Raw genomic sequence first — 26709 nt, forward strand, 5'->3', positions numbered from 1 at the left:
AGAGAGAGAGGGGGGGCAGGGATAGAGAGAGAGAGGGGGCCAGGGATAGAGAGAGAGAGAGGGTCAGAGATAGAGAGAGGGGGGCAGGGATAGAGAGGGGGGCAGGGATAGAGAGGGGGGCAGGGACAGAGAGATAGGGGGCAGGGATAGACAGAGAGGCGGCAGGGATAAAGAGGGGGGCAGGGATAGAGAGAGAGGGGGCAGGGATAGGGGGTCAGGGATAGAGAGAGAGGGGTCAGGGATAGAGACAGAGGGGGGCAGGGATAGAGGGGGGGCAGGGACAGAGAGAGAGGGCAGGGATAGAGAGAGAGGGGCAGGGATAGAGAAAGAGGGAGCAGGGATAGAGAGAGGGAGGCAGGGACAGAGAGAGGGGGGGCAGGGACAGAGGGGGGGTAGGGATAGAGAGAGAGGGGGGAGGGATAGAGAGAGAGGGGCAGGGATAGAGAGCGAGAGGGGCAGAGATAAAGAGAGGGGGCAGGGATAGAGAGAGGGGGGACAGGGATAGAGAGAGAAAGGGGGGGCAGGGATAGAGAGAGAGGGGGGCAGGGATAGAGAGAGAGGGGGCAGGGAGAGAGAGAGAGGGGGCAGGGAGAGAGAGAGGGGGGAGGGATAGAGAGAGGGGGCAGGGAGAGAGGGGGTAGGCAGGGATAGAGAGAGAGGGGGGCAGGGATAGAGAGAGAGAGGGGGCAGGGATAGAGAGAGAGGGGCGGGCAGGGATAGAGAGAGAGGGGGCAATGATAGAGAAAGAGAGGGGGAAGGGATAGAGAGAGAGGGGGCAGGGATAGAGAGAGAGGGGGGCAGGGAGAGAGAGGGGGGGCAGGGAGAGAGAAAGGGGGGAGGGATAGAGAGAGGGGGCAGGGAGAGAGAGAGGGGGCAGGGATAGAGAAGGGGGCAGGGATAGAGAGAGAGGGGCGGGCAGGGATAGAGAGAGAGGGGGCAATGATAGAGAAAGAGAGGGGGCAGGGATAGAGAGGGAGAGGGGGCAGGGATATAGAGAGGGAGGGGGGCAGGGATAGAGAGAGGGCAGGGATAGAGAGAGAGGGGGCATGGATAGAGAGAGAGGGGGGCATGGATAGAGAGAGAGGGGGGCAGGGATAGAGAGAGAGAGGGGGCAGGGATAGAGAGAAAGGGGGGCAGGGACAGAGAGAGAGAGGGGCAGGGAGGGAGAGAGGGGGGGCAGGGATAGAGAGAGAGGGGGGCAGGGATAGAGAGAGAGGGGGGCAGGGATAGAGAGAGAGAGGGGGCAGGGATAGAGAGAAAGGGGGGCAGAGACAGAGAGAGAGGGGGCAGGGAGGGAGAGAGAGAGAGGGGGGGCAGGGATAGAGAGAGAGGGGGCAGGGATAGAGAGAGAGGGCAGGGATAGAGAGAGAGAGGGGGCAGGGAGGGGGAGAGAGAGGTGGGGCAGGGAGGGAGAGAGAGAGAGGGGGGCAGGGAGGGAGAGAGAGGGGGGGCAGGGAGGGAGAGAGAGAGAGGGGGGGCAGGGATAGAGAGAGAAGGGGCATCACATCAACTGGATTGAAAACCCCAGCCAGAACTCATGGAGGAATGGGGCACCCGCTCCCTCCAATCCGTGACTTCTTGCACCGTTACAACAAGGGGCAACGCCAACTTAGCGTACAGCACCTCATCTTCTGACTGGGGCCCCTCACAGCCTTCCTGACTCAACCCCCCCGCCCCCCAAGCATGCGAGGGAGGTTTGACGGCACTCAGAATTTAGAAGAATGGGGCGGGGTATCACATTGAAACCGGCCGAACGTTGAGAGGCCTGTACAACGTGGATGTGGAGCGGGTGGGTTAACGATGGCAGGGGGAGTCTGGGAGCTGAGGGCACAGCCTCAGAGCGGAAGGGCGTCCCTTTAGAACGGAGATGAGGAAGCTATCTGAAGCACAGGAGATTCTGCAGATGCTGGAAATCCAGAGCAAGGCACTGGAAGAGCTCAGCAGGTCAGGCAGCTTTTATGAACAGATAGATGACGCTCTGGACTGAAACCCTTCGACAGGACTGGAAGAAAAGGGGGAAGAAGCCTGGAAAAGAAGGTGGGGGAAGGGAACGGGGTAGAAGGTGATAGGTGAAATCCAGTGGGTGGGGGAGTGGGGACGAAGTAAGAAGACAGGTGGAAAGGTAAAGGGCTGGAAAAGAAGGAATTTCTTCACCCAGAGAAGACAATGGGTTTCAATGAGGTCACCCCTCATTCTTCTGAATTCCAGTGAATACAGGCCCAGGGCCATCAAACGCTCTTCATATGACAAGCCATTCAATCCTGAAATCATTTTCATGAACCTCCTTTGAACCCTGTCTAGTTTCAGCTCATCATTTCTAAGGGGCCCAAACCCATTCACAACACTCCAAGTGAGGCCTTGCCACTCCTTTGTAGAGTCTCAACATCTTCCTCTGGTGCTCCCCTCCCCCTGTCTTTCTTCCGAGGCCTCCCGTCCGATGATACTCCCCCTTCTCCAGCCTCATATCCCTTTTGCCAATCAGCTTCCCAGCTCCTGTCTCCATCCCTTCCCCTCCTGTCTTCTCCTGTCATCTCGGATCTCCCCCTCCCGCTCCCACTTTCAAATCTCTATCTCTTCCTTCAGTTAGTCCTGACGAAGGGTCTCGGCCCGAATCGTCGACTGTACCTCTTCCTAGAGATGCTGCCTGGCCTGCTGCGTCCGCCAGCAACTTTGATGTGTGTTGCTTGGATTTCCAGCATCTGCAGATTTCCTCGTGTTTGCGTTCTCAACATTACATCCTTGTTTTTCTTGCTTACTTATTTATTATTATTACTTCTTTCTTTTTGCATCTGCCCAGTCTGCTGCCTTTTGCACACCGGTGGAACGCCCAAGTTGGTGCAGCCTGTCACTCTGTTGTGGTTATTGCTTTTATTGAGTATGCCCGCAAGAAAATGAATCCCAGGGTTGTATATGGTGACCTATATGTACTTTGATGTGGGCACATGGCCAAGTGGTTAAGGCATTGGACTAGTGATCTGAAGGTCGCTAGTTTGAGCCCCAGCCGAGGTAGCGTGTTGTGTCCTTGAGCAAGGCACTTAACCACACATTGCTCTGCGACGACACTGGTGCCAAGCTGTATGGGTCCTAATGCCCTTCCTTTGGACAACATCGGTGTCGTGGAGGGGGGAGACTTGCAGCATGGGCAACTGCTGGTCTTCCATACAACCTTGCCCAGGCCTGCGCCCTGGAGAGTGAAGACTTTCCAGGTGCAGATCCATGGTCTCGCAAGACTAACTGATGCCTTAATGTACTTTGATAATAAAATTTACTTTGAAGTTTGGTGGGGGATGGAAGTGTACGGCCAGGGGGTGCGGGCAGACATCATGGGGAAAACAAGGCGGTGGTAGCCGGGGAATTGACCGTTGCTGAATGGGGTCGTGTGAAGTGTGTAACTTCATAAGACACGGGAGCAGAATTAAGGCTGATTTATACTTGTGTGTACTAGCTTTCTCTGTAGCCTACGCAAGTTGGCTACGCCGTTGTGAGCATTTATACTTGTGCGTTGGTGTGTCTGCGTCGCTCTGCAATTCATCGCCAAAACGCTAGTTGGCGGTGGGGTTTCTATACCACTGCGTTGAAACTCAACACTCAAACTTCAAACAGTGCCGACTGAAACTGAAGGAGGGTGAATTTTCTGTGCCTGTCCGGCCACGGAGAGACATAGACGAGGAAATGCATGTCAAATATTTTCAGATATCGGCAGGTAGATTTGACGATTTGGTTCATCATCTCCAACCATTTATTTCGCATCAGTGAACGCACAGTATACTCAGAGATTGGCAACTAGTATTCCAGTTTTAGCTTCAGGTGGAAGCCTAGCTACAAGCTGGCGTCAAGCACGGGGTCCTCCATAATTTTGGAGGTCTGTAAAGCTTAATGGAAAGCATTGCAGCCAGAGTTCCTTCCCTGCCCTTCAGTCGCCCAATGGGAAACTATTGCAGGGTAGGAGGAAATGCAAAGCTACCAAGCGGACCGATCACAGTTGTTGCGGTCTGCATCGCCGCGATGCGTAGTTACATTTCGGGAGAGGTGCGCGTTTTAGGCTACGGCGCAGGGTTGGCTGCTACGGCCTACATTTGACGCGCAAGTATAAATCAGCCTCGAGGCTGTCTGGACCATCGAGTCTGCTCCGCAATTCAATCGTGGCCGATCCTTTCTTTTCCCATCTCCTCCTCAACCCCACTCCCCGGCCTCCTACCCGTAACCTTTGATGCCACGTCCAATCAAGGACATACCAATCTCTGCCTTCAATACACCCAATGACCCGGCCTCCACAGCTGCACATGGCAACAAATTCCACAGACTCACCACCCTCTGGCGAAAGAAGCGTCCAGCAGTCTGTGTAACGCTACCATGAGCCAGTGATCCGGGCTCAATTCCCGCCGCCGTCTATAAGGAACTTCCCCCCGGGTGCTCAGAGTTCCTCCCACACTCCAAAGACGTGTCGGCTACGGTTAGTACACGCTACGTCATCGCAGGAAGCGTGGGGACACTTGCGGGCTGCCTCCAGCACATCCTCGGCGCAGAATGACGCACTTCACCGTACCTGGATGGAGATTAGATTTCTAACGTGTCGGTGGGTGAAAGGGTGTGTAATGATACAACGGACCGAAGGGCCTGTCTTTGAGCTGACTCCCACGTTCCCGGCAGCCCAGCGTTACAATGACGGGTGTGGAGAAAGGGCAGGGGGTAAGGGGGGAGGGGGTTACCTGGAGCCAGGGGTGGCTGAGGGCCTTGTCCACACTGTAACGTTTGCGAATCTTCACCTGCAACAGGCTGTTGATCAGGTCAATGGCTGCGGAGAGACAGAGAGAGAGACGGGAGGAGAGGTTTGTCGGAATGGGTGCACGTTCAGCTGGTGTCGGCAGCGAGGTGACCCACTGCTGTCTGTGCGACAGGACGAGGGAAGTGTCTGCAGTGGAAGCGGGGGAGGGAGGAGGAGGAGGAGGTAGAAGAGGAGGGAAGGGGAGAGAGGGAGGGGAGGGGAAGGAGGTGAGGAGGGGAAGGAGTAGGGGAGGGAGGTGGGGAGTGGGAGGAGGAGAGGGAGGTGGGGCGGGAGATGAGGGAGAGTCGGTGGAGGAGGAAGAAGGGGAGGGCAGAGGGGGCAGGAAGGGGTAGGAGAAGAGGGGGAAGGGGAGGCAGGGGGATTGGAGGTGGGGGAGGGAACGGGGAGTTGGAGGTGGGAAAGGGGGAAGAGGGAAGGGAGGTGGGAGGGGTGAGGAAGGTTGTGTTGGGGAGGGAGAGGGGTAGAGGGAGGGTTGGGATGGGAGAGAGCGGCTAGGGTGGGAGAGGGGGAGGAGGGAAGGGAGGGGAGGAGGGGGTTTGGGTGGGAGAGGGGGAGCAGGGGGTTTGGAGGTGGGGAGGGAAGGGGGAGTTGGGGTGGGAGAGGGGGAAGAGGGAAGGGAGGTGGGAGGGGGGAAGAAGGGTGTGTTGGGGAGGTAGGGGGAAGAGGGAGGGTTGGGATGGGAGGGCAGAAGTTGGGGTGAGAGAGGGAGGAAGAGTGGGGCTAGGGTGGGAGGGGGGTGAAGAGGAGGGAGGTGGGAGGGGGAGGAACAGGGGTTGGGGTGGGAGAGGGGAAGAGGAAGGGGTGTCGGGGTGGGAGAGGGGAAGAAGGAGGGTTGGGATGGGAGAGGGGAAGTTGGGGTGAGAGGGTGAGGAAGAGGGGGGCTAGGGTGGGAGGGGGTGAAGGGGAGGGAGGTGAGAGGGGGAGGAACGGGGGGTTGGGGTGGGAGAGGGGAAGAGGAAGGGGTGTCGGGGTGGGAGAGGGGAAGAGGAAGGGGGTGTTGGGATGGGAGAGGGGAGGAAGGGGGGGTTGGGTGGCAGAGGGGAAGAAGGAGGGTTGGGATGGGAAAGTTGGGGTAAGAGGGGGGCTAGGGTGGGAGGGGGAGGAACGGGGGGGGTGGGAGAGGGGAAGAGGAAGGGGTGTTGGGGTGGGAGAGGGGAGGAAGGGGGGGGTTGGGTGGCAGAGGGGAAGAAGGAGGGTTGGGATGGGAAAGTTGGGGTAAGAGGGGGGGCTAGGGTGGGAGGGGGAGGAACGGGGGGTTGGGGTGGGAGAGGGGAAGAGGAAGGGGTGTTGGGGTGGGAGAGGGGAGGAAGGGGGGGTTGGGTGGCAGAGGGGAAGAAGGAGGGTTGGGATGGGAAAGTTGGGGTGAGAGGGGAGGAAGAGGGGGGCTAGGGTGGGAGGGGGAGAAACGGGGGGTTGGGGTGGGAGAGGGGAAGAGGAAGGGGTGTTGGGGTGGGAGAGGGGAGGAAGGGGGGGTTGGGTGGCAGAGGGGAAGAAGGAGGGTTGGGATGGGAAAGTTGGGGTAAGAGGGGGGCTAGGGTGGGAGGGGGAGGAACGGGGGGTTGGGGTGGGAGAGGGGAAGAGGAAGGGGTGTTGGGGTGGGAGAGGGGAGGAAGGGGGGGTTGGGTGGCAGAGGGGAAGAAGGAGGGTTGGGATGGGAAAGTTGGGGTGAGAGGGGAGGAAGAGGGGGGCTAGGGTGGGAGGGGGAGAAACGGGGGGTTGGGGTGGGAGAGGGGAAGAGGAAGGGGTGTTGGGGTGGGAGAGGGGAGGAAGGGGGGGTTGGGTGGCAGAGGGGAAGAAGGAGGGTTGGGATGGGAAAGTTGGGGTAAGAGGGGGGCTAGGGTGGGAGGGGGAGGAACGGGGGGTTGGGGTGGGAGAGGGGAAGAGGAAGGGGTGTTGGGGTGGGAGAGGGGAGGAAGGGGGGGTTGGGTGGCAGAGGGGAAGAAGGAGGGTTGGGATGGGAAAGTTGGGGTGAGAGGGGAGGAAGAGGGGGGCTAGGGTGGGAGGGGGAGGAACGGGGGGTTGGGGTGGGAGAGGGGAAGAGGAAGGGGTGTTGGGGTGGGAGAGGGGAGGAAGAGGGGGGTTGGGTGGCAGAGGGGAAGAAGGAGGGTTGGGATGGGAGGGGGGAGGGAAGGGAGGGGAGGAGGGGGGTTGGGTGGGAGAGGGGGAGCTCATTACGGCTGAGCTCCTGGGTTTTGGCTGTTGCCTAATGCCAGGCTGTTCCCGGGACGGGTGGCATACGGGAGACAGAGGGGGGGGTGCGTGTGTGTTCTGTCCTTCCCCGACCTACCCTCGGGGGAGATGTCCTGCCAGGGCCGGGCGGGGTACATGAAGCTGGCGTTCTGGATCTGGTCGTTGATGTCCTCATCCTCGTTGAAGGGGAAGGTGCCGCTCAGACAGACGTAGATGACGACGCCCACCGCCCACATGTCGAGCGAGCGGTTGTAGGCCTGGCTCCGCAGCACCTCGGGGGCCAGGTAGGCGGCCGTGCCCACCACCGAGCGGCGGAACGACCGCTCGCCGATGATGCGCGCAAAGCCGAAGTCGCAGAGCTTCACCTGCGGGGTCAGGGGTCAAAGAGCGCCGTCAAAGGTGGCTCCCTCCACTTGTCCTCCGACCCCTCGCCCAAACCCCCACCCGCTCGAACAATTCCTGACTGTTCCCCTTTCCCGGGAATCTCGGGATCTCTCTGCGTCCGTGTATTCCCTGGAGACAAGCGGCCGGGAATCTGATCCAAATAGAATGTGGGATCACGACGGATTGGCCGGGATTCCCCAACATCAGAGTGGGGAGTGGAGGGAGGGGCGGGGGGCACTGCTCTGGCAGCCCCGATCTCCGTGATCCGGTCTCGGGTGGGTACGTGCAATAAATGCTGGCACCCCAATGACGCCAACTTCAAATTGGTGGTGGTGGTGGGGGGGGGGGAATTCCCGCCAAGTTTGAACTGCCTCCGAGATGGGTCCCTCCCCTCCGGGTCACACTCCTGAGGATCTTCCTTCACCGCCTGACTCAGGCGGGTGACGTCCACCAGATTCCCCCCCCACACACACACACCCCAACCCAACCCAACCCAACCCCCGCGTTTTAGGGCGGACAGCTAACGGTCAGCAGCCATTCGATGGGCTGAAGGGCCTGTGAGCGCACGCGCTATTCCGCCGGTGCGAGGGGCGGCGGTGGCCTCCTCGCCGTCTGCCCGGCCCCGGCCGGTTCCTCAGCGCCCTCTGACCTGGGGGTAAGAGTCGTCCGACGCCAACAGCACGTTCTCCGGCTTCAGGTCGCAGTGGACTATGTTCTTGGAGTGGAGGTAGCGAAGAGCTTCCAATATCTACCGGGAGTGTGGGGGCGGGGGTTGATGGAGATGAGAGAGGGGAGGGGTGGTAGGTGAGAGAGAGAAGGCGAGGGAGGGAGGAGAAAGAGAGGAGGAGATGGGAAAGGAAGGGTAGGGGAGAGAGACAGAGCTGTATTAGTATCTGGACACGAATTCACACCCACCAGTTGTCTCCACGTGGGTTCGATCCTGCGCTGTGCGTGTCTCTGCGCTTCTCTGAATGGAGTTTCTCTGTTCTCCCCGTGACCGTGCAGGTTTCCTCTCACGTACCAGGGGTCAGTGGGTTAATCATCTCCACCCCCCCCCAACCCCTCCCGCCGCGTGACAGCGAAGTGAATGTGGACATTTTGGGATCGCTCTGTGAGCTGGGATAGACTTGGTGGGCTGAATGGCCTTGAAAGGAGAAAGTGGGGCGAGGAGGTTCCAGGGTTTTGACTCGGTGATGGGGAAGGAATTTTTGACAGATTTACAGGTCCGGATGGCAGCGGGACCGGGGGGGGGGGCTGCAAATGCTGGTGTCCCTCCCCCAAAACCCGCTACCCTTGGGTGGGAGGGGTGGGGAGTTCGGGAGCGGCTGTCGGTGAGGCCCAGGCGTGTAATTAGATGTGCGCCAGTGATGGAGGGAAGTGGATAGGGTGCCGAACGTTTGGGCTGCTCCGTCCGGGTTCCTTGAGAGTTTTTGGAGTTGTCCCTCACCCAGGTGAGTGTTGAGTGTCCCACTCACTCCCCTGACTTGTACCCTCTCTTGGCGAGTCACTCCCCACAGGATCCCCCCCCCCCATCTGCTTTATCTTCCCGTCATTTCAATCCGTTTGCCCTCCTCAATGCTGGGTCTACTGTGAACAGATCTGCGAGGCCAGGCGAGTGTCACTGGAAACACGGGGCAAAGTGGAACCCACGGTGACTCTGTCTCCCGCTCCCCGCGCCCCCCCCCAACCCCCGTCACTCGCATCTGGACTACAATTCCCATTCCCCTCAAACACACCGGGGACACCCGTCTCCCGCTCCCCCTAAACACGGTGGGACCCCGTCTTCCGTTCCCCTTAAAACTCAGCGGGACCCCGTCTCCCGTTCCTCTCAAACCCATCGGGACCCCCTCTTGCGCTCCCCGTAAACCCAGCGGGACCCCGTCCCCAGCTCCTCTCAAACCCATCGGGACCCTGTTTCCCACTCCTCTTAAGACCAGCGGGACCCCGTCTCCCGCTCCTCTTAAACCCAGCGGGACCCCGTCTCCCGCTCCTCTTAAACCCAGCGGGACCCCGTCTCCAGCTCCTCTTAAACCCAGCAGGACCCCGTCTCTCGCTCCCCTTAAACCCAGCGGGACCCCGTCTCCCGCTCCCCTTAAACCCAGCGGGACCCCGTCTCCCGCTCCCCTTAAACCCAGCGGGACCCCGTCTCCCGCTCCTCTTAAACTCAGCGGGACCCCGTCTCCCGCTCCCCTTAAACCTAGCGGGACCCCGTCTCCCGCTCCTCTTAAACCCAGCGGGACCCCGTCTCCAGCTCCCCTTAAACCCAGCGGGACCCCGTCTCCCGCTCCCCTTAAACCCAGCGGGACCCCGTCTCCCGCTCCCCTTAAACCCAGCGGGACCCCGTCTCCCGCTCCCCTTAAACCCAGCGGGACCCCGTCTCCCGCTTCCCTTAAACGCGTAGGGAACTCCCCGTCTCCCGCTGCCTTTAAACCCATCCGTTCGCCGATTCCCGCTCTCTTCACACCCCCGCACCAAGCCACCATCTTTCTGCCCGCTCAGCCGTACTACCGACTGTCTCTCTGAGGCGCGGGACGGAAGCCTTGGTGCCTGGCCCGGTGGAAGGATGCGAGAGGTGGAAAATGCGTGGGGCAGGGGTGGGGTGTGGGGAGCGGGCAGACACCCTCGTACCTGGATGGTGAGGAACCTGGTGAGTCGCTCGGGCAGCCGGCTGTTCTCACTGGAAAGGATCAGTTCCAACATGTCTCCGCGCAACTTCTCCATCACCACGAACACTCGCTCCGGGTCCTCGAACACGGCGTCGAGCGCAACCACCCCAGGGTGCTGCAGGTTCTGCAGAGGAGGATGGGGGGGGGGGGAGAGAGAGAGAGGGCGTGAGGAAGCGAGGGAGGGAGGAGTGAGGGAGCTTCCCGCAGGAGAGCAGACCAACGCCTCGAGATCTTCAAGTTAGAAGAGATTAGATTCAGAGACAAAACAAAACGCTTCGGGTGACCTGCCCTGAGCCCAGCACACAGATGCATTCACAAGGAAGCCGCGGCCCTTCAGCCCATCGAGTCTGGGCTCCTCCCATCGACCTGCACCGGGACCATCGCCCTCCATACCTCTACCGTCCATGTACCTGTCCAAACTTCTCTTACACATTGAAATCGAGCTCAAATTCACCAATTACGCTGGCAACTCGTTCCACACTCTCACCGCCCTCTGAGTGAAGGTTTCCCCTCATGCTCCCCTTAAACTTTTCACCTTTCACCCTTAACCATGACCTGTGCGGGTAGTCCCACCTAACCTCCGTGGAAAATGCCATATAGGCATTTACCCTATCTATACCACTCTTAATTGTGTATACCTCCATCAAATCTTCCCTCAATCTTCTAACCTCCAAGGAATAAAGTCCTAACCTATTCAATCTTAGCTCAGGCCCTCCAGACCCGGCAACATCCTCGTAACACATAAATTCCAGTTGCTAGCTCGACGCTCAACCCAGCACGGATGGAAAGCGTGCAAGGGAGCCGGCTGGATTCAAACTCGGGAGCCTTCGCTCCAAAGTAAGGCGCTGATGCCACTATGCCGCCCAGCTGGCTACCCAGTATCTGCAGATTTCCTCGTGTTCGCGTTTTTAAACATCCTCGTAAATTTTCTCTGTACTCTTTCAACCTTATTTACATCTTTCCTGTAGGTAGGTGACCAAAACCGCACACAGTACTGCAAATTAGGCCTCACTAACACCTTATACAACTTCAACATAACATCCCGTCTCCTGTACTCAGTACTTTGATTTATGAAGGCCAAGGTGTCTAAAACTTTCTTTACGACCCTATCTGCCTGTGATGCCGCTTTCAATGAATTATGGACCTGTATTCCTTTGTTCTACCACACTCCTCAGTGTCCTACAGTTCACTGTGTAAGACCTGCCCTGGTTGGTCTAACCGAAGTGCAAAACCTCACAATTGTCTGCTTTAAATTCCATCTGCTATTTTAATTTTTTTAAAATTAATTACTTAATGCATTTCTACAAGAAACTACAGAAAGAGAACCCAACAACAAAATGGAGATTTATACGGTGCGAAACAAACAAATCCAATATGTAATTCATAACAATTAAGAAAAAAAAGCACCCGAAAGAGAACTATGTAAAATTAGTATCCACCCCAACCTCCCACTGGAAAAAAACCCCAGGCCAACCATTTTGCATATAAAAGAAAAAAAAATCATTCTGAGCATTCAGCCCCAGAGAACTGTAAATAGATATAGAAAAAAAATAGTATAATTCACCCAGAGAGTGGTGGATATATGGAATGGTCTGCCCCAGAAGGGTGTGGAGGCCAAGTCTCTGGATACTTTCAAAAAAAGAGATGGATAGAGCTCTTAAAGATAGCGGAATCAAAGGTTATGGGGATAAGACCATAAGACAAAGGTGCAGAAGTAGGCCATTCGGCCCATCGAGTCTGTTCCGCCATTTTATCATAAACTGATCCATTCTCCCATTTAGTCCCACTGCCCCGCCTTCTCACTATAACCTTTGATGCCCTGGCTACTCAGATACCTATCAATCTCTGCCTTAAATACACCCAATGACTTGGCCTCCACTGCTGCCCGTGGCAACAAATTCCATAGATTCACCACCCTCTGACTAAAAAAATTTCTTCACATTTCTGTTCTGAAAGGGCGCCCTTCAATCCTGAAGTCATACCCTTTGATAAGGGCAGGAACTGGATACTGATAGTGAATGATTAGCCATGATCACAGTGAATGGCGGTGCTGGCTCGAAGGGCCGAATGGCCTACTCTTACACCTATTGTCTATTGTCTATAATGTCGACTACCAAAAGTATAATGTAATTCACAACAAAAACTTACCCAAAAAAAAAGCTGGAAGTAAGGGATTGTAGCATACAAAAAAAAGGTTAAACTTACCCTAAAGAAGAATTGGGAAAATATTCAAGAAAAGGTCCCCACACCGTATGAAACTTTATGTCCGAATTGAGAAGTGAATAATTAATCTTTTCGAGGTCTAAACAGGCCATAATATCACTAAGTTATTCAGCGTGAGTGGGTGGGGCAGCATCTTTCCACCAACCGTCTAGCCAAGAGAGAGGCAAAAGATCATACCATTTGTCAGCCCACTTTTTCCAGCTGGTCCAGATCCCGCTGGAAGCTCTAGTTGCCTACTACACCCGCAGTCTTGGTGTCATTCGCAAGTTTGCTTACCCAGTTAACCACATTACCACTCAGATCATTGTTTTGATGACCAGCAACAGCGGACCCAGCACCGATCCCCGCAGCTCCTCCACGAGTCACAGCCCTCCAGTCAGAGAGGCAACCATCTACTACCACTCCCTAGCCTCTCCCACACGTGTTGTCACGGAAAACCAACACACTTCTATAGATGTCCTGTTGAAAATATCCTGACTGGTTGCATCGCTGTCTGGCGCAGCAATTTGAACGTACAGGAATGTAAGAAGCTGCAGCGAGCTATGGACTCGAATACATTACGGGCACACCCCTTCCCACCATCAGTGATAACTACAGGAGGCACTGCCTCAGGAAGGCATCATCCACCATCAAAGGTCCCCACTATTCGGCCCATTGCAGCTCCCATTGAGCAGGAGCACCATTCCCCCCAACTGCGCGGCCGCACAGTAACTACAATGCCCCCACGCACATAGCCTTTGTTGCCACGCAGCCGGAATTTTCTTTTATATAATGTTAAAGCGCCGCGTAGTTTTCAGGCTGTGTAAAATAAGTATGTATAAAGGTATTTCTGCGGGGGGCAATGGCTGGTCTGCACAGCTGCAAGACAAAAAAAAAAGAGGGAACATTGGGCAGGAGGTATAGAAACCTGAAGTCCCACACCACCAGATTCAGGAAGCAGGTACTTCCCTTCTACCATCTGGTTCTTGAACCAACCGACACAACCCTAATCACTACAGTTTATCAGCACTTTGTTTTTTTTCTTATTGTTCTAGTTGACCTTTTCTTTTAGTAAAAATTATGTATAACTTATGTTCAATTAATTGAAGATCAAGCGTGATTTCCTGGTGGCCACCGACTTCAATTCCACTTCCCATATGGGCGAGACCCGCCGCAGATTGGGAGACCCCTTCGCCGGGCACCTTCGCTCCGTCCACCAGAAAAACCGGGATATCCCGGTGGCCACCCATTTCAACGCTACTTCCCATTCCCATTCCAGGATGTCAGTCCACAGACTCCTCCACCGACACGATGAGGCCATACTCAGGCTGGAGGAGCAACACCTTGTATTCCTTCTGGGTAGCCTCCAACCTGATGGCATGAACATCGACTTCTCTAACTTCCGGTAATTGCCTCCCCCCACTCACCATTCCCCATTCTTGTGTCCCTCTCTCCCCTTATCTCCTTACCTGCCCATCACCTTCCTCTGGAGCTCCTCCCCCCTTCCATGGTCCTCTACCCTCTCCTATCAGATTCCCTCTTCTCCAGCCCTTCATCTCTTTCACCAGTTTCCCAGCTCTTTACTTCAACCCCCACCCCCTCTCCCTCTCCTGGTTCCACCTGTCACCTACCGCCTTGTACATCTTCCTCCACCCCCCCCCCCCAACTTCTTACTCTGACTTCTCCCCGTCTGCAGATGCTGGAAATCCAGAGTAAGACAACATGCTCAAGGAACTCAGCAGGTCAGGCAGCAGCTACGCAGGGGGGAGTAAACCGAGTCCCCCCCCCATCCCTGTTATTCTCTTTATTCCCCCCCCCCACCCCCTAGAGAAACAGAGAGCTGAAAGAGTGCGGTTGTAACTTGTCCGGGGGGGTGGGGGGGCGGAATTGGGAAGGGATCCTATTCCCCCCCCCCACCAGAGAACCAGGGAGGGAGGGATATTGTGATGGAGTCCGGCCCAGGATGGCAGAATTGGGTGGGCTGCGGCATTCTACTCAGGTACTCCCCACCCCACCCACCTGCGACCTGTTCCCGCTCACCCACCCCGTCCCACAGATTCTCCAACCACCACCCCGACCCCTACGCCCACACCCTTCGGCTCTCCTCCGCCACCCGCATCACCCCATCCTAGTGCCCCCCGGGACCCTCACCTGCAGGATGGTCACCTCGTTGCGAAGCTGGCTCTCCCTCTGGGTGGGGAAGCGCTGTTTGTCGATGACTTTAATCGCCACGTCCCGGCCTGACTTCCTGTGTTTCCCTGGGAGGAGGGGAAGGAGAGATGGCGGGAGGAGTCAGGCAGTGTGGGGAGCGACGGAGTAAACTTGTTCTCCCCCAGGACCCACTTCGACCCGACGCCGATCACTCTCACACGGCGCTTACCGCTCTCCGCCCCCTCCCGCGGCGTGAAGCGTGAGAGAGAGTGTCCGAGGGTGCGTGGGGCGGGTGGTAGGGGGTGAGGACGGAGGGAGATCCCGTGCAGACCCTCCCTCCCCACTCCACCGGCGCCACGCCTGAATCTCACCTCCGAAAACGATTCCAAACTGGCCCGATCCCAGCACCTCGTCCGGGAATATCTGGTAAACGGCGCCGATATCCTGCGGGGAAGGAGGGAGAGCGTCAGAGGCAGGGATGGGGGGGGGCACGCGGTGGGAGGGGGAGGGTGAGAAGTGAGTGACCGAGGAGAGAACGGAGTGAGGGGAGGGAGGGGACGCGGGAGGGAGAAGGGTCTGGGAGGGAGGGGACACGGGAGGCAGAAGGGACTGAGAGGGAGGGGACACAGGAGGGAGAAGGGACTGGGAGGGAGGGGACGCGGGAGGGAGGGGATGCGGGAGGGAGGGGACACGGGAAGGAGAGGGGACTGGGAGGGAGGGAGAACCCAGATGGAGGGAGGGGTAGGGATTAGTGAAGGTAGGAGGATGGGAGATGGGTTGGGAGCGTTGAGAGCTGTGGAGACCGAGGGTTGAAGGAGTGAGGGAAGGGGAGTGGGGGAAGAGGGTGGAGGGGTAGTGGGGAAGAGGCGTGAGGGGTGAGCGAGGGCTGATGCATTCTCAGTGACCCACCTCGCTGCTGGAATTGGCCCCGGACTGTACCGTGCTCTCCTGGGTCTGCTGTCCTGTGTCTGTCAAGAGAGGAGCCTTCAGTCGTACCCGGGTCGACAGATCTAATCACATCGCCCTTACCCCCACCACCACCACTCCCTCCTCCTCCCACCGCTCCCTCCTCCTCCCGCCGACCCCTCACTGACCTGTGTCCGCCTCTGGCCCGGGGTGCGAGGTGACGGGCCGCAGAGCCTGCCGGATTGCCCGTTCCCAGTCCTGGCTGAGCGCCGAGGAGGGGTGCAGCCCCGGGGGGGCGCAGAGTGTTGGTGGGGGCGCTCCGCCCCACGTAGAGCGTGGTGCTGCGGGTGACCAGTTCGAACTCATGCTGAGGGTCCGGGCCCGAGCGGATCAGCTGGACGTCCGAGAGTGGGAATCGCTGTGGGGTGGGGGCAGAGGAGAGAGTCACGGGGTAGTGGTGGTTATCAGCTTCCGAAATACCTCCCCCCACCCATCCTCCTCCTGTCCCCGCCATTCCCTCCTCCCTACCGCACTCAGTCCCGCGCCCTCCCATCCACCACCCTCTTCCCTCACTCTCCCTCCCTTACAAACGTCCCTCCCTAACCCCCCTCACACTCCACTGCCCCTAACCACTCACTCAGAGTTGACGACTCCGCCACCCTGGGGTTCCGCTGCGTCAGACTGGGGGCGAGCCGGGCAGGACGTGTCGGTGAGCCCCAGCAGGTGGGTGCGGGCGCGTGAAAACACGAGGGGCGCGCAAGTGTTTCATGGTCCTCGTGTGGGTGAGTGTGTGTCTGTGATTCAGTGAGTGCATGTGGCGTGTGTCTGAGACGATCCGCGTGTAATCGGGGCAGCGTGAGAGCGCCAGGCTCGTGTCCCGCTGTGGATGGAGTACAGTAGTGGCACCCACCCCCCACGTCCCCATCTGTAGCTCCCGGCTCCTGACTCCCTCGGCGCCACGCACTCACCTTGTAGAACTTGGTGTCGGTGTCGTTCTGGAACAGTGTGATGTACTTCGTGTCCAGCCGCCAGTAGTGTCGCTTCCTCTGCCGGGAACAGGCGGAACGAGTCAGTGACCGACCGAAACAGACGGCAAAACAGCCGACAACCCCATCCCGACAGGGAGAAACAGTCAGACAGTACAGACAGCGACTCTGTACAGTTACACAGTGACCCTCACCCTGAATAAACAGTGACTCTGTACAGTTACACAGTGACCCTCACCCTGAATAAACAGTGACTCTGTACAGTTACACAGTGACACTTACACTGAATAAACAGTGACTCTGTACAGTTACACAGTGAGTGACCCTCACCCTGAATAAACAGTGACTCTGTACAGTTACACAGTGACCCTCACCCTGAATAAACAGTGACTCTGTACAGTTACACAGTGAGTGACCCTCACCCTGAATAAACAGTGACTCTGTACAGTTACACAGTGACCCTCACCCTGAATAAACAGTGAATCTCTACAGTTACACAGTGAGTGACCCTCACCCTGAATAAACAGTGACTCTGTAAAGTTACACAGTGACCCTCACCCTGAATAAACAGTGAATCTCTACAGTTACACAGTGAGTGACCCTCATCCTGAATAAACAGTGACTCTGTACAGTTACACAGTGACCCTCACCCTGAATAAACAGTGAATCTCTACAGTTACACAGTGAGTGACCCTCATCCTGAATAAACAGTGACTCTGTACAGTTACACAGTGACCCTCACCCTGAATAAACAGTGACTCTATACAGTTACACAGTGAGTGACCCTCACCCTGAATAAACAGTGACTCTGTACAGAATCTTTTCTCCAGGGTTTTGGATGGTGACAGATCACGTGCAGGCAGAAGGGGTTTCGCCCGTGTTCGGTGCAGACCGGACAGTCCGAGGGCCCAATCCCGCATACTCACCAGCGAATCCGTCTGGCTGTAGTGCGTCAGCCAGCCCTCCTTCAGCACGGTGCTGCCCGTCCGCTTGGTGTGCCTGACCGACTGCACCAAGCGCATCAGCGGGATGTTGTTGGAGAACGTCGGGCTGTGCGGCAGGGAGCGGGGGGAGACAGAGGGAGAGAGAGAACGACGGGTGACATCCTGAGCTTGGAAGCCCTGGCATTCCATATCAGCCCTCCCCACCCCAGGACCAGAAACTGAAAGTTGATCGTCAACGACAAGAAACCAGCGCTCGATCTGTGATCCGACATTGCGGAAACCTCAACGACTCAGGCGAAAGGAACGGGGCTACAGGTTCAGTGAGGTGATCCGGTAGTAGGTTTTATGAGGAACGTTGACTCCTTGCCCATTGTGGGAGATGGAAAAGCTGGAATCACTAAGTTCAAGGTCATCTTCTACCCTGCTGTCATCAGACTCTTCAACAGACCTCTTGTACTCCTGACATCACAGTCACCTCGGTACTGCAATTTCTCCGTAATTATAACATGACTGTGTGGCCAGGCACAGCTGAAAAGCCAACCACAAATTTGCCGATGATACAACCACCGTTGGCAGAATCTCAGATTGTGACGAGGGGGCGCACAGGAGCGAGATGTACCAACTTGTTGAGTGGTGTCGTAACAACAACCTTGCACTCAATGTCAGTAAGACCAAAGAGCTGATTGTGGACTTCAGAAAGGGCAAGATGAGGGAACACACACACACCAGTCCTCATGCTATTATAGTAATCATAGATTAGTATCTGAATGGTGTCAAGTTAGGAAAAGGGGAAGTACAATGAGATCTGGGTGTCCTTGTTCATCAGTCACTAAAAGTAAGTATGCAGGTACAGCAGGCAGTGAAGAAAGCTAATGGCATGCTGGCCTTCATAACAAGGGGAGTTGAGTATCGGAGCAAAGAGGTCCTTCTGCAGTTGTACAGGGCCCTGGTGAGACCACACCTGGAGTATTGTGTGCAATCTTGGTCTCCAAATTTGAGGAAGGATATTCATGCTATTGAGGGGGTGCAGCGTAGGTTCACGAGGTTAATTATTAGGATGGCGGGACTGTCATATGTTGAAAGGTTGGAGGGGCTGAGCTTGTATACATTGGAATTTAGAAGGATGAGAGGGGATCTGATTGAAACATGTAAGATTATTAAGGGATTGGACACGCTAGAGGCAGGAAACATGTCCCCGATGTTGGGGGAGTCCAGAACCAGAGGCCACAGTTTACGAATAAGGGGTAGACCATTTAGAACGGAGTTGAGGAAAAAACTTTTTCACCCAGAGAGTTGTGGATCTGTGGAATGCTCTGCCTCAGAAGGCAGTGGAGGCCAATTCTCTGGTTGCTTTCAAGGAAGAGTTAGATAAAGCTCTTAATGATAGCAGAGTGAAGGGATACGGGGAGAAGGCGGGAACGGGGTACTGATTTTGGATGATCAGCCATGATCACAGTGAATGGCGGTGCTGGCTCAAAGGGCCGAATGGCCTACTCCTGCACCTACTGTCTATTGTCACGGAGGGATCAGAAGTGGAGAGAGTGAGCAGTTTCAAGTTCCGGGGTGTCAATATCTCTGAGCATCTAACCTGGGCCCAGCATATCGATGCAGCAACAGAGACAGTGGCTACATTTCATCAGGAGCTTGAGATTTGGCTTGTCATTTGAAAAACTCGATTAATTTTTACAGATGTACCATTGAGAGCATTCTGACTGGCCGCATCACCGTCTGCTACGGTGGGGGGGGGGAGGGGGCTACTGCACAGGATCGAAATAAGCTGCAGAGAGTTGTAAACTCAGTCAGCTCCATCACGGGCACCAGCCTCCGTAGTATGCAGGACATCTTCACGGAGCGATGCTTCAGAAAGGCAGCGTCCATCATTAAGGACCCCCATCACCCAGGACGTGCCCTCTTCTCATTGCTACCATCAGGGGGGAGGTACAGGAGCCTGAAGGCACACCGTCAATGATTCAGGAACAGCTTCTTCCCCTCTGCCATCCGATTTCTGAATGGACATTGAACCCATGAACAGTACCTCTCTACTTTTTTGAAAAAGAAATTTCTGGTTTTGCACTATTTAACCATTCTATATATAATTTACATTTTTTCTCTATATTATCATGTATTGCATTGTACTGTTGCCGCAAAGTTAACAAATTTCACGACACACGCTGGTGATATAAAACCCGATTCTGATTCTTTCTGCGTTCTGCCTCAACGTACTGAAGTGACAAGCTACAGGAGGCTGGCAAAAAGCAAAACGGAGTGTCAATTAAAAGCCAGCTTCCGACGTTAGCCAGGGCACTTTCCGGGACGTAGTCCACGGGCTCCCAACCGATAGCTCCCGAGCTCCCCCCGCTTACCCTCAGCGGCCCCGGTTCCACACGGAAAACTTGTTACTTGGCGTATCTGACGAAGCATTTGAGGAGAAGGTGGACGTTTATGGGGGGGGGGGGGCGTCACAGCGGTTCTTGGCCACCGAGGGCGCGAGTGCGTCAGCCCTTGCCTGCTTAGTCACAGAAGGGTCAGTTCATTCCTCCAGCAGACGTATCATTGTGAAAGGGTGGGGGGGGGTGCGAAGGAGCGCCCTGCCTGAGTGAGGGATCACCCACCTGAGCGAGGGATCACCCCACCTGAACGAGGGAGCACCCCACCTGAGTGAGGGATCACCCTATTTAATGGGAAGGGCAGTTGAGGAAGCACCTGGCCTTCAGAGGGTGTGGGACCCCCACCTGCCCTGGGGGAGCGCCTCACCTGCGCGAAGAGGTGCCCTACCCGCGGGAGGGGCAAGTGGGATCTTGCTGTACCCAAAATGATGGCTGCGCTCTGCTCCCCTGAGCGGCCACGGCCTCACTGGCTGGCGCGGATAACCTGCTGATCCGGGAGGAAATGGGGAAAGGGGGTGATCCCCTGGGAGACCTACCTGAGGGGTCCCGAGTGATCGTCCGGGCTGGTGTCCGTCGGGGAGCCCGGCTCCGCAGTGATGTCCGGAGTGTTCTCCAGCACCTCCGGAGTCTGAGAGTCAGAATCCTGGACCTCCTCCTCTGCCTCTCCCGATGGATCCCCCGCCTCGGGATTCTGACCCTCTGGGAAGGCACGGAGGTGGAGGAACATAAGAACATGAGAAATAGGAGCAGGAATCAGCCATCTGGCCCGTCGAGCCTGCCCCGCCATTCAATAAGATCATGGCTGATCAGTCCATGGACTCATCTCCACCTACCTGCCTTTTCCCCATAACCCTTAATTCCCCTACTATGCAAAAATCTATCCAACCTTGTCTTAAATATATTTACTGAGGTAGCCTCCACTGCTTCATTGGGCAGAGAATTCCACAGATTCACCACTCTCTGGGAAAAGCAGTTCCTCCTCATCTTTGTCTTAAGTCTGCTCTCCCGAATCTTGAGGCTATGTTTCCTAGTTCTAGTCTCACCTACCAGTGGAAACAATTTTCCTGCCTCTATCTTATCTATCCCTTTCATAATTTTATATGTTTCTGTAAGATCTCCTCTCATTCTTCTGAATTCCAGTGAGCATAGTCCCAGGCAACTCAATCTCTGCTCAGTCTAACCTCCTCATCTCTGGAATCAACCTGGTGAACCTCCTCTGCACCATCTCCAAAGCCAGTAGATCCTTCCTCAGGACCAGAATTGCACACAGTACTCCAGATGCGGCCTCACCAGTACCCTGTATAGTTGCAGCATAACCTCCCTGCTCTTATATTCAATCCCTCTCGCAACAGCCAGAGTCCCATTTGCCTTCTTGATAGCCTGCTGCACCTGCAAACCAACCTTTAGTGATTCATGCACAAACACTCCCAAGTCCCTCTGCAATCTTTTACCATTTCAATAATAGAACATAGAACGTAGAATAGTACAGCACAGTACAGGCCCTTCGGCCCACAATGTTGTGCCGACCCTCAAACCCTGCCTCCCATATAAGCCCCCACCTTAAATTCCTCCATATACCTGTCTAGTCGTCTCTTAAATTTCACTAGTGTACCTGCCTCCACCACTGACTCAGGCAGTGCATTCCACGCACCAACCACTCTCTGAGTAAAAAAAACCTTCCTCTAATATCCCCCTTGAACTTCCCACCCCTTACCTTAAAGCCATGTCCTCTTGTATTAAGCAGTGGTGCTCTGGGGAAGAGGCGCTGGCTATCCACTCTATCTATTCCTCTTATTATCTTGTGCACCTCTATCATGTCTCCTCTCATCCTCCTTCTCTCCAAAGAGTAAAGCTCTAATCTGCTCTTTCTTTTTCCCTTCCGAAGTGGATGACCTATATTTACCAACAATGTACTCCATCTGCCAGACCCTTGCCCACTCGCTAAACCTACCTATATCTCCTTCAGCTGCCCCCCTCTCATTACATAGGGTGATCCCTCACTCAGATGAGGAGCTCCCTCGAGTAGGTGGGGGTGGGTCGGGTGCTCCCTCACACGAGTGGGGTGCTCCCTCACACAAGCGGGGCGCTCCCTTCATCCCTTCAGTCTGTGACTTGATCCTGCACACCCCGGCCCTGCACATTTCCACACCGGCCTGTGCCTCGGCTGTGAGACCCCAGGATATCACACACCATCTCACCCCACGACCACCACCCCACATTTACCCTCTCCGTTGATCAGGGCGGTCTCCCCCGAGCAGTCATTGGAAACCAGGGCAACACAGCGTTTGTGACAGTTGAACTTGCAGTCTGAGAGAGAAAAAGAGGGAGAGTTGGAGATGGGACGAGTCAGACTCAGACAGGCCAGGCCCCACCCTTGGCCTGTTCCAGGTTTACCTGAGGCCTCACAGCCTGACCCTTGACCCCCGCAGATGGTTCAGTCTCCCTTAACCTACCCAGCCCTCAGGACTTCCACTTACTCCCCCCTCCTCCACCTCCATTCCTCTCCCCCCTCCCCAATTCATGTCCTTCCACTCACTCCCCACCCCTCCTCTCAGCCTTCCTTCCCACACCTCCCTCCCTCCCTCGCCCGCTTCCCACCCGCCACCCACGTCCGCCCTGCTGCCTCTCCCCCAACCTCCCCCCGCCCCGCCCTCCCCACCCCCCCGCCCCACCCTCCCCACCCCCCCGCCCCACCCTCCCCACCCCCCCGCCCCGCGCTCACCGCGGCACTGCAGGCCCTGTCGGAAGAGGCCCCGCAGGAGCAGCCGGCACTGCTGGCAGACGGTGGGCCGCGTGTACGTGTGGATGTGGAAGGTGTGGGGCACCTGCACCCCCTGCCCCTCCCGGCGCTCCACCCAGGGGGGGCGGCCCCCCGCCGGCGGCCTGCGAGCCCCGCCTGTCCCGCCGCGGGCGGCCTGAGGGGAAACAAGAGAGGTCAGACAGCACCCGGGGGAGAGGGGCGGTGAGGCGGTGAGGGACGGTGAGGAGGAGGGGGACGGGAGGTGAAAGGGAGGCAAGAGGAGGCAAGAAGAGAAGAGGGAGGAGGGAAAGAGGCGTTAGGAGGAGGGGAAGAGGTGAGGGGGAGGAGGAGAGGAGGCGAGAGGCAAAGAGGGAGGAGGGGAGGAGGTGAGAGGTGAGGGGGAGGAAGGCAGGAGGTGAGAGGCGAAGAGGGAGGAGGGAAGGAAGCGAGAGGGGAGGGGAGGAGGGAAGGAGGCGGTGAGGGAGGGGAGGAGGTGAGAGGGTGGAAGGGAGGAGGCGAGAGGCGAGGGGGAGGAGGCAACAGAGGGTTGGAGGTGGAGCGAGAGGAAGGGCATGGAGGGTCAAAGCAACACTCACAAACGTCGACCGATCGTTTCCATGGATGCTGCCCGACCTGCTGAGTTCCTCCAGCATGTTGTGCGTGTTGCTTTGACCCCAGCATCTGCAGATTATTTTGTGTTTAGAGCACAGGGGGGTGGGGAGAGAGCGGGAGAAAGTACGAACGTGTGTGTGAGTGTGCCCGTGGCAGGGGACCCACCCCCGGTGTGACGGGCGCCCCTGTGGCCCGGTGGTGGCTGCCGCCGGGGTGCGTGGCCTCCCTCGCTCGGACCTACCTCCTGCAGGCTCCGCGTGCAGTTGTTGGGGATCTTGAAGGCACAACGCTTGTGGAAATCCAGCCCGCAGCCTGCGGAGACACGGAGCGGAGAGGACGGGTTACGGCCCACGGGGGTGCAGTAGGGGCAAACCTTGCAGAGGGAGGTGGGAGGGAGTTGGGGGGCGATCGGACGCAGTTGGAATGGGAGGGGAGGGGAGTGGGGAGCCGAGGGCTTCAGGTGCTGGGGAGGGGAACAACTCGAGGCGCTGGTGCGGTGGGGGGAGGGGAAGGGGAAGCGGAGGGAGGGTGTTGGGACGGGCGGAAGGAGGGACAAGGACGGGCAGAGGGGTGAGGTTGAGGGCAGTGTGTGTGCCGAAAGGGACGGGCGGCAGGTTCGATGGGATTGGGGGGGAGGTGGAGGGTTTGAGGGATGAGCTGAGTGAAGGGAGGGGGAGAGTGATGGTTGTCAGGGGTTGTTTGACGGTGGGACGTTGGCTTGGGTGACTGAGCTGGAGCAGGTGGGGATGGTGGGGATGCTCTCGGGGTTTCGGACTGGGAGCCCCCTCGCTGGTTGTGGAGGGCGCTCTCTGTTCTAGAGGCCCCCCCACCCCCGGCATGCTCCCACCGGCTCCCGGCGGTGAGGATCGAACCTGGGTCGGGGAGATCAGAAAGCAGGGGCCCACGGCCTTTGGAAAAGGTCCGCAACCCTCCCCCCCTCCCCCACGTCCGAGGGTCCGACCTACCTTCGCACCTCAGACCCTGTCTCACCAGGCCCCACAGCATCTCCCCGCAGTGGTAACAGAACGCCGGCGCCCTGTAGGAGTGGACGCGAAGCACGTGGGGGAAGATGTTGCTGCCCCCTTTCAGAGCTGAGCCTGTGAGAAGAAGAGAAGTCAGAGAGCACGACAGCACAGAATCAGGCCCTTCATCCCATCTAGCCCGCACCTAACTACCATCTGGCCTTGTCCTATGGATCTATACCGGGACCATAGCCCTCCATACCACTACCATCCATGTACCTGTCCAAACTTCTCTTCAACGTTGCTGTAAATAAAAGTTCTAGTTCTATTCTTCCAGACTATTTCTTGTTATTAGAAACCCACGGTACGTATAAGGAACACAACATGGTGTCAGAAGTCGGTCTGGAAGAATAATACGTTTCGCTGACACGGGAGAAGCGAAGATAATCGAAGAAAAAAGAGCGCAAACTTTTTCGCTGTTTGCTGACAGCTTTAAAAATGGAAGTTTTGCAACCCCCATCGACGCTTCAGCTGACTGGAAACGTAGCTGAAAACTGGAAAAGATTTAAACAGCGTTTTGAAATTTATTTATCGGCGATCGGAGCAGATAATAAAACGGAAAAAAAGAAATCTGCAATTCTACTCCACATAATGGGTGACGACGCAGTTGAGGTATATAACCATTTTACTTTTGAAAACTGAGATAATTTGAACCTAAAAGCGATAATGGGCAAATTTGACGCATTTTGTATACCGAAGCGCAATGTGACGTATCAACGGTATAAATTTTTCAAATGTCGGCAGAGACCTGGTCAAATGATTGATCAATTTGTTATGGAGTTGAGACACCACAGTAAAACTTGTGAGTTTGCAGAGCTCACAGACTCTCTCATTAAAGACGGAATTGTTTGTGGCATTTTGGATAACGGTCTGAGAGAAAGACTGTGAAGAGAACAAGACATCGACCTGGGAGAAGCTTTGAGGCAGTTCAACGCTTCGGAAACTGTGATGTCGCAGGCAAAAGAGCTTTTCATTGAGAGCTGCGAAGACGCTGTGAAGTGCGAACATATTAGAAAAAATAATGAAGCGGCGATGAAACCGACAGAGACAAAACATCATCTGAAAGAAGAAAACTTTATGATTGCTGTGGGTGGCAACACTGACCAAAAGAGAGTCCAGCATATCGGAAAATGGGCAATGACTGCGGTAAGAGTAATCATTTTTCACGCTGTTGCAGAAATAGAAAGAAAATAAAACAAGTAAATGCAATGCTTGAAAATGAACGTGAGGAGTTTTATATAGATGTGTTTTGTGAAAACAAGCAAAGTAAGAATGATTGGACTATTCCATTGCAAGTGAACCAAAACAATATTCTGTTTAAACTGGATACTGGAGCCCAAGTAAATGTTCTTGCCGAATCTGAGTTTGATGCATTAAAGCCAAGACCAAAGTTACATCAGACAAATATAGAAGTGACTGGGTGTTCAGGTGCAGACATTCCAGTGAAAGGAACATGTGTGGCAATATTGTGAACAAGCTTTCACTTGTGGTGGTGCCAAAAAATGTACAGTCAATTCTGGGTTTATCTGCCTGTGAGAGACTGAATTTGGTGAAAAGAGTCTTAGTCCTGGATAGAGACACGGAAAGGTGAAAGAGCAAGAGAGAACAGAATTTGATTCCAATGCGGCAAAAGTGAAAGAAGTCATAACAAAAGATCCCAGGCCAATCCCTTTGTTACCAGCGCCTGACAAAGCTTTGTCACCAAAACCAAACTTGCCGGAAGAGTACGCTACTGATCTGAAGCCAAAGAGTGACAAGGATCAGGGTCCAATTGAAGAAGTGAAAGCACAAGTGAAGGAATTGAGAAGAGTATTGGAATGATGAAGTCTCAGCATAAAGAAGAGATTACACAGTTAATGAATGAATTAGATGAAGAAAAGAAGATTCATAGTTCATTACAAGTGGAAGTGGAAGGCACTTGAAGAAGTACAACGCAGTTCATACATGGTCCAAACAGAATAAGGAACAGTGTTAAGAAGAAATCGCAGAGACGTCAAGAAAGAGCCAACTTCAGAGTTTCAGTTAACTGATGCAGACCAGATGAAACAAGGAAATGACAAAGAAACGCAAGGGCTGTGTGAACCACTTAGAAGGTCGACTCGTGTTCGTAAACCCCCAGAGAGACTGACAGGGACATGTTAAATTATGCGCTTGTTGTGGTTAATGTTGCTAATTGTTTTTCTTTTTAAGGGAAGGAAGATGTGGTGACATCATGTGTCACGTGTCAGAACGTGATTGGATAGTTTGGAGCATGCGCAGGAATAATAGAAACATCAAGAAGCATGTGTGCTGTAAGACACACGTGTGGTTGTTGCTGTTGTAAATAGAACTTCTAGTTCTATTCTTCCAGAATATGTTTTGTTATTAGAAACCCACGGTACGTAGAAAGAACACAACACCTTTAGTTAGGTGACCAGAATTGTACGCAATACTCCAAATTAGGTCTTTTACAACTTCTGTGTAACATCTGGGGGGGGGGAGGTGGGAAGAGAAAGGGAGGGTGGAGGGCAGGGGGAGGGAGGGTGAGTTTATACCCTGAAGCATGGGAGATCTTACAGAAGTGTATAAAATCACAAAGGACATAGACGGGGTGCATGCATGCAGTCTCTTTCCCGGCAGGTGGAAATTGAGAACTCGGGGGCACAAGTTTAAGGTGAGAGGAGGAAGATTGGAAGGGAACTTGAGAGATAGGATTTTCTCACCCGGAGGGTGATTGGTACGTGGAATAATCTG

The 26709-nt window shown here is 55.4% G+C and overlaps 1 protein-coding gene across 1 annotated transcript in view; it reads right to left on the bottom strand.

Annotated features, from left to right (window-relative positions):
- The window catches only part of LOC140193707 (serine/threonine-protein kinase D3-like), a 47490-nt gene that overhangs the window by 975 nt on the left and 19806 nt on the right, over positions 1 to 26709 (bottom strand). The window contains 16 exon segments of the mRNA XM_072250873.1: positions 4710 to 4795; positions 7074 to 7341; positions 8010 to 8108; positions 9989 to 10150; positions 14380 to 14486; positions 14751 to 14823; positions 15289 to 15347; positions 15474 to 15582; positions 15584 to 15703; positions 16254 to 16331; positions 17198 to 17321; positions 20139 to 20301; positions 21826 to 21909; positions 22325 to 22517; positions 23196 to 23266; positions 23920 to 24051. Coding sequence (XP_072106974.1) covers positions 4710 to 4795; positions 7074 to 7341; positions 8010 to 8108; positions 9989 to 10150; positions 14380 to 14486; positions 14751 to 14823; positions 15289 to 15347; positions 15474 to 15582; positions 15584 to 15703; positions 16254 to 16331; positions 17198 to 17321; positions 20139 to 20301; positions 21826 to 21909; positions 22325 to 22517; positions 23196 to 23266; positions 23920 to 24051 — 1928 coding nt within the window.

The sequence above is a fragment of the Mobula birostris genome, unplaced genomic scaffold (assembly GCF_030028105.1).
Source record: "Mobula birostris isolate sMobBir1 unplaced genomic scaffold, sMobBir1.hap1 scaffold_735, whole genome shotgun sequence".
Taxonomy (NCBI): domain Eukaryota; kingdom Metazoa; phylum Chordata; class Chondrichthyes; order Myliobatiformes; family Myliobatidae; genus Mobula; species Mobula birostris.